Source organism: Zeus faber (assembly GCF_960531495.2).
Source record: "Zeus faber genome assembly, chromosome: 12".
Taxonomy (NCBI): Eukaryota; Metazoa; Chordata; class Actinopteri; order Zeiformes; family Zeidae; genus Zeus; species Zeus faber.
This window is the reverse complement of record NC_137196.1, coordinates 23,347,897-23,354,533: the sequence shown is the minus strand read 5'-3', so window position 1 is coordinate 23,354,533 and position 6,637 is coordinate 23,347,897. Positions and strand designations below refer to the sequence as shown.

Sequence of the window (6,637 nt, the reverse complement as noted above, 5' to 3'; positions counted from 1 at the left end):
ACTCGCTATTGCGAATAAATCTGAAACGGTTGGACGTTCGACTCGACATTGAGCAGGAATCCGCCTGGAAATGGAATCTAATAAAGCAGACAGACGGGTCAGAGGGCTGGTCAGCTCCTACGGGTCCTTGAAAGGACGCTGTTTTTTGTTTTTTTTGCTCACTGCTTCGTATGCTTTGAAAATGTTTTTAATGCTGATGTTGTCTGTTAAAAACACCCCCCATTGTTTCAGCTGGTAAGTGTGTGTCGCGTGGACGTGGGACTGAATTATACTTATTGTATTGTTTGTGACTTTATGAAAGTGAGTTGCACTCAGGTCTCTCTTGAAATATGAGCAGTTTTCATTCAGAAAATTCATTTTTAACTTCACAAGTAACCTAATAATGACAGATTATGAATAATAGAAAATAATAACTACCACTACTATTCCTGAGTTCTACCAATACTACTGCTACTGTACTACTACTACCACTACTATCAGTAGTAGTACAGTACTACTATTATTATTATAACTACTACTATTATTATTGCTTCTACTGTTACTAATACTATTACCTCTTTTAAATTACGTTTATTACTGTGCTCTGTATTATGATATAAATTATGTGATTTCGCAGATGCTTTGGCCAAATGTCTTACAAAAAGACATTTTTTTTTCTGTGGTATCAAACACTGTATATCACAGCCAGCTAAACCTTCTCTAGGTAACAAGTAGCATCAGTATTATTTATTTGTCTCCTACTATTATTTATTATTATTATTATTATTATTATTATTAAGAAGAAGAAGAAGAAGAAGAAGAAGAAGAAGAAAATGCATGAAACACCAGTCACACAGAGGAGCCTCTGAGCTCCAACCGGCGCCTGTGACTGTGACTGTGACTGTGACTGTGCTGCGGCTGCCATGTTGTCCAGCGTGTTACTGTAATGGCTTGTACTGCTTCAAGATGTGGAGGCCGCACTCCAGAAAACACAATGCATGAAGGTCATTAGTTTCCACTGTGAGCAAACAGAAGCCTCTCTGAGGGGAAACAGATCCACGGTTTGGCCCCCTCCGATAGACGCTGATGATTTAAGCCAGGCGGAGAGCGCGCCTGTCGGAGTCGATCTGAAGCCGTACCAGCGGCACAGGGAGATGGGGAGCAGGAGGTGGGTGGTGGCGGGCCGTTTTTTTGTTTTTTGAAAGAGAGGGAGAGAATATGAAATTATAGAGTTAGGGTGGCCGAATCTTTTCCACATCTGAAACGTGACGGTAGGGCGAAGGCCGGCAGCAAACGCCGCGTTGTAAGCAACGTAAGAAATGGCTGTTTGTCTGTTTGTCTGCATAATGAATAAATGTAATCTCTGTAGTCTACATTACATCTTGTAATGTCAAGCCGACTTCGGGAGAAGCAACTGAACCAAATGCCAAACCCACAAAGGGCAAGTCTGCAGTAAAATAGAAAATGGTCCAACGCATTACTTTATTAAAACGTTATTAAAGTACCTGATTATCATCATTATGAACCTATTTGTCCTCCTAGAAGCCTCTGGTGGGCAAAATGAAAGGTTGCGGCGAGACTGACGTGTCCCCGCGGGCCTCGTTTTTCGGCAGACCCGCCGTAGAAAGAAGCCGCCGGCGAGGCGAGGAAAACAAGGGGGGGGGGGGGGGTGACGGACGGAGCCCAGGGACGAGCAAGAGGAGGATGGACGTCATCCAGACAGGACGGAGGAGAAGCCGGACGAGCTGGTAAAACAAACACAGAGAAACGAGATGAAAAGAAAAGAAAAAGGGGGGGGGGGGGGGGGGGGGGGGAAGGCGCAGCTGAGCGGAGGAGGTAGCGGAGCGACGGGGCGGCAGCGGTGGGTGCGCTCCGTCACCCCGATTAATTGTCCCGCCCCGGCCTGAAACGTTAGACTCCAGGCGAAAATCTTTTCATTTTATTTTATTTTTTATTTTTTTAAGCCCGACGCCCGGCGCCGCTTTGCGACCCATTGCGAAATATATTTTATTGTTATAAAGCTGATCCTTTTCTCCCCCCCCCCCCCCCCCCCCCGGGGAAAAGAGATGGAAAAAAAACACAACACACACACACACGCAACAGCCCCGCTGACACCGACGCTCGCCTCTTTCGGGGATCGCGCGTCTCATCCCGCCGCCTACGCGCGGGAGTTGGTTTCAACGCGGAGCGGGTGTGGGGTCCGCCACGCCGCGCACGCCTCGGCGCGAGGATAAACCCAGATATTGCTCAAGATATTGCGGAGTATCATTCACCCCCGGTGCTCCCGTCGAGCGCGCCCGGTCCTCCGCGGTGTTGCGCGTCTGCGGAACACATTTGGCGGCGGGGAACTCACGTCGGGTGCCAGGGCCGCCGCCTGCTCCTGGGCCGGGAGGGGGCTCCGCTTCTCGAAGCGCCGCAGACGCTCGTGGATCTGTCGGGGAGGGTGGCGCAGCCAAAACGTTGGACGCGTGCTGTGCGTGTGTGCTCCCGCCTCCCCTGCTCCCCGCCGCTTCCACTTCCAATCATCATCATCATCATCATCATCATCATCATCATCATCATCATCATCACCATCACCATCACCATCATCACCATCACCATCACCAGACACAAGCTGTGTGAAGCTGTAATGAAATCGAATGGTGACAGTTTATTCTTTCCCCCTAAATCCACCCTTTCTATTTCCCTGGGAAAAGAGAGCGATACAGTACAACAGATGATCCTGGATTCTGCAGTGCAGCTGAACACCCGCGTGGATTTTTTCGAACCTGTAATGGACTACCGGGAAACACGTGGCTCGAACTCAAATCGTCCAAACCCGCTGCGGTCTCTGGCGCCCCAGGTTGACCGAGCTCCATTGAAAGTTAAATTGCAACGGGTTCCAGAATCACATCTCGCCCCCCCTATTAAGATGATTTGTTTTCAATTATGTAATAAATATACAGGAATGAGAACTTTTCTCAAAAAAACCCATAATAAATTGTGAATGTGGACAGACGGGATCTCCACCTTGAACAGCAGATGCAGCTTCTTCTCCATCAGCATGCTCTGCAGGAACCTGTAGTCCTCCTGCCTGTCCGTGTGAGGCTCTGTCCCGGACATCACCGACGACAGCAAGCGACACACGCCTGGAGGAGGGGCACACCCAGGCGCACAGACGCACACGCACACACACACACACACACACACACACACACACACACACACACACACGTGCATACACGCTCACACACATGCATACCCACGTACACGTGCGCGCTCAGCGGCCCACCTGCACCTCCGCTCTGTTCACGTATTCACGGGCGGGCTGGCGTGTCGATTATGAGGAGCGGGCAGGGCACGGTAACTGAGAGGTTAAAGGTCACACAAAGGGTGCGGTCGCCCCCAACCACCGCCACCGTGAAAGGGGGGAGGCGTTGCCAGGAGCAACTAAAATGCAAAACATTAAATGCGATATACTTTTGTTTTATTCATGAGGGCAGGATGTGGCGGGTGGAAAAGAGTGTTTGTCCGGTTCTCCTGTTGCATGTTGCACGTACCTCTGTGTTCCGTCCGGCCGAGCATTCTCGCGCTGTGAACAGGATTGAATGAGATGTAGTTAAACACCGGAGGTTGTGGGAGTAAATTTACCTTTCGCGTTCCTCTGAATCAAGCCGTCCGCTGAGGAACTTGTTTTTTTTCCTGCCGTTTGCGTAAAAGTGTATATTTTTCAAAGCGGTCTTCTTTGCTATCGCTGCTCCCTACTGGTGGCATCGGGAAACTTCAACCTCAGCGTTTCACCAGCTGGATAACGCTGTGAATCGGGAGAGGTGAGGACCGAAAGGTTCAGAAAGTTAAAGGTCCTGCCACGTTTCTGTCACACCCACGAGCTGAGCCTCTAGTTCTATCCCTGGGATGTGCTAATTGGTGAAGTGGGGGTTGCATCAAAATAAGGTAGAAGTGAAAGGACTTTTACTTTATGGACACTGGGAGCCCCACCTCTGTATTTAAGATTTAAAAAAACCCACTGAAATAGTGATTTTATTATTTGACAATTGAGAGATTATTATTTTTTTTATTTGTTATCAATAACATTTGGGATTTATTTTGATGGTCACTGGGACATGTCTGTTGTTTCAGATATAGACCAAAGCAGAAATTACAAAGCAGATATTTTAGTATATAGCCAATGATTACATTCAAGAATGTTTAAAAATGCATCAAAATTTATTCAATGTAAGATCTTCATCAATCAATCGATCAATCAGTCAATCAATTTATATAGCACATTTTAAAACAACCACAGTTAAGGTGGAGGTGAAGTGCTGAACAGGCTTGAAATATGAAATTCATGAATAATACAGAAGCACCATAGGAATGCAGTAAAACAGTTATATGGGATAGCTTGAATTAAAAAAATGATATAGAAAATAAAAATAAAAGGGAATAAAATCATACACGTACAAATGAAGATAAACAAATTAATTTAAAAAGTAAGCGCAATAAAATAAATAAAAAAAAGAATAAATAAAATAAGGGAAATACAAAAATTCTATATCAATAAAATAATTGCGACACAACAGCCGCAACCTTGACCGGTTGCTCAAGGGGAACGCCAAAGTGTGTGTTTTAGCAGAGACTTGAAGGTTTCTACGGTATGGGCCGATCTTATGTGTACAGGCGAGCCATTCCAAAGTTGAGGGGCCACCACAGCGAAGACGCGGTCCCCTCTATTTTTGAGCCTGGATCGCAAAACATGCAGAAGAGCCTGGCTCGTCGACCTTAGTGCTCTAGCTGGAGTATAGGGCTGGTTCACAATAAACAAGATAGAGATGGTTATTTCTTGTGTCTAAGGATGCCACTTTACTTGAACAGAATGATCAGGCACCATGATTGTATTATAAGCATGTGGAGATAGGAGCATATTATAAGATTATAAGCTATTATAATTACAAGCAGTATGCAGTACCTTCTGAAAAGAATCTCCCACTGCAACCAGTGGAACGCCTGACTAGTATAACAATAATACTGCACACTGTCTATACAGAATCTAAACCGTAAACGCATTCAAATAGATCCCACTCACCCGAGGTGTTTTGCACCAGTTTAGGCCTGATTTGGGCAGGCCGATCTTCCTCAAATATCAAAGTGTAATGAACGGCATCTATCTTCGAGTGATGAAAGGTCCCGCAACGCTTAATGGGCTTCACAGCAGACTGACCCGCCCTGACGTTGCGTGCCGGGGCTGACCTAGATCGAGCATGCGGGAATCAATACTGGCCTCATGAAGGCGCGGTGCCTACCATCGTCGTTTTCGGGGTTGGTGCACTGGAACTAATCTCTATCACGGCAGACCTCGTGCACAGTCATCAGTCAATTTCTGATTTTTTTTCTTTTTAGTAATGAATTTGTTTTATTTCTATGATTGCATCCAAATGCGGTACCACACCCATGGCTGAAGCATATGCATGTATAACATACATGTTCCTTATTTTTTAAGTCTCGCATATGAAATTATTATTAAACATTTTCACATACGCCGATTTAGATATCGCCGGTGTCGACCTTTAAAGGTGTAGTGTGTAGAATTTAGTGCCATCGAGCGGAGAGGTTTCAGATTACAACAAATTCAATACCTCCACCTTCCCTCACCCGCCCTTTCCAGTGACGTAGGAGAAGCTACAGTGGCCTTCGGGTGCAAAAATCCCTGAAAAACGCGAAAGTCCCTCTCTCGAGCCAGTGGTTTTTTTTTGTCCATTCTGGGCTACTGTAGCAACATGGCGGCGCAACATGGAAGCGTACCCGCTCCCTACGTAGACCAAAACGGCTCATTCTAAGGTAACGCCAACACAATTCTTATTTTCATGGGATTATACACAAATTAAAACAAACTTATGAATATTATATTCCATTTCTGCCAAGTCCGTTCTGTAAATTCTACACACTGCACCTTTAAATAAGTACATAAATATTAATGATCTTCCTATAACTCGAATACAGTGTCAATCTGATGGTGCGTTCCATTAACGTCGGAAATCCGACGTCGTACTTGGAAAAGTGCAAAGGGACGTCACGTCGGTATGTTGATTATTTTTCAATACAATGATACAAATAATCAATAACAGTTCAGTTTTATTAGATACACAAGTAGATAGACATTGATAAACAAAGCGCAAACAAAAAACAGTAAAAAAACAAAAAAGGGACAGACAAATAAAAAAACACGTCGGACTGTTACTCAGATCTGACGTCAAAACAGCATGATGTCACAGACCGTCAACGGCGAAAACAACGTTCCCTTTGCATGGGTTTTTGTTTGTAAACGCGAAGATCCCGATCTGAACTACTCTGTCGTATTTTTGTTTTGTTAACATGCGTTTTGCAGCTTGCCCAATTCACAAGCCTCAAACAAACGCAAATTCCCAGCGGGCGTCCATGTTGGGTAAACATTGAACTCTTAGTGGGGACCACGGACTGGGAAGTACTCATTACTCTCATTACTGAGGTTCTATGAAGGGCAGCAAGTCATGTCGCCTCATCCCGAGATGGGATGGATTAGTTTTACTTTATTATTATTATTATTATTATTATTACTATTATTATTATTATTATTATTATTATTGTTATTATTATTATTATTATTATTATTATTATTATAATAAATTATAATAACAACAAT

At 44.8% G+C, this 6,637-nt stretch overlaps 1 protein-coding gene across 1 annotated transcript in view; it reads right to left on the bottom strand.

Moving 5' to 3' along the window:
• LOC307237576 (MAGUK p55 subfamily member 7-like) overlaps nt 1-3,543 on the bottom strand; it is a gene marked incomplete at its 5' end in the record, with an annotated part of 19,406 nt that extends 15,863 nt beyond the window's left edge. The window contains 3 exons of the mRNA XM_080010320.1: nt 2,333-2,410; nt 2,989-3,107; nt 3,519-3,543. Of these exons, the coding sequence (XP_079866446.1) occupies nt 2,333-2,410; nt 2,989-3,107; nt 3,519-3,543 (222 nt within the window). The remainder of the gene's footprint in view (nt 1-2,332; nt 2,411-2,988; nt 3,108-3,518) is intronic.
• Nucleotides 3,544-6,637: the final 3,094 nt, after the last annotated feature.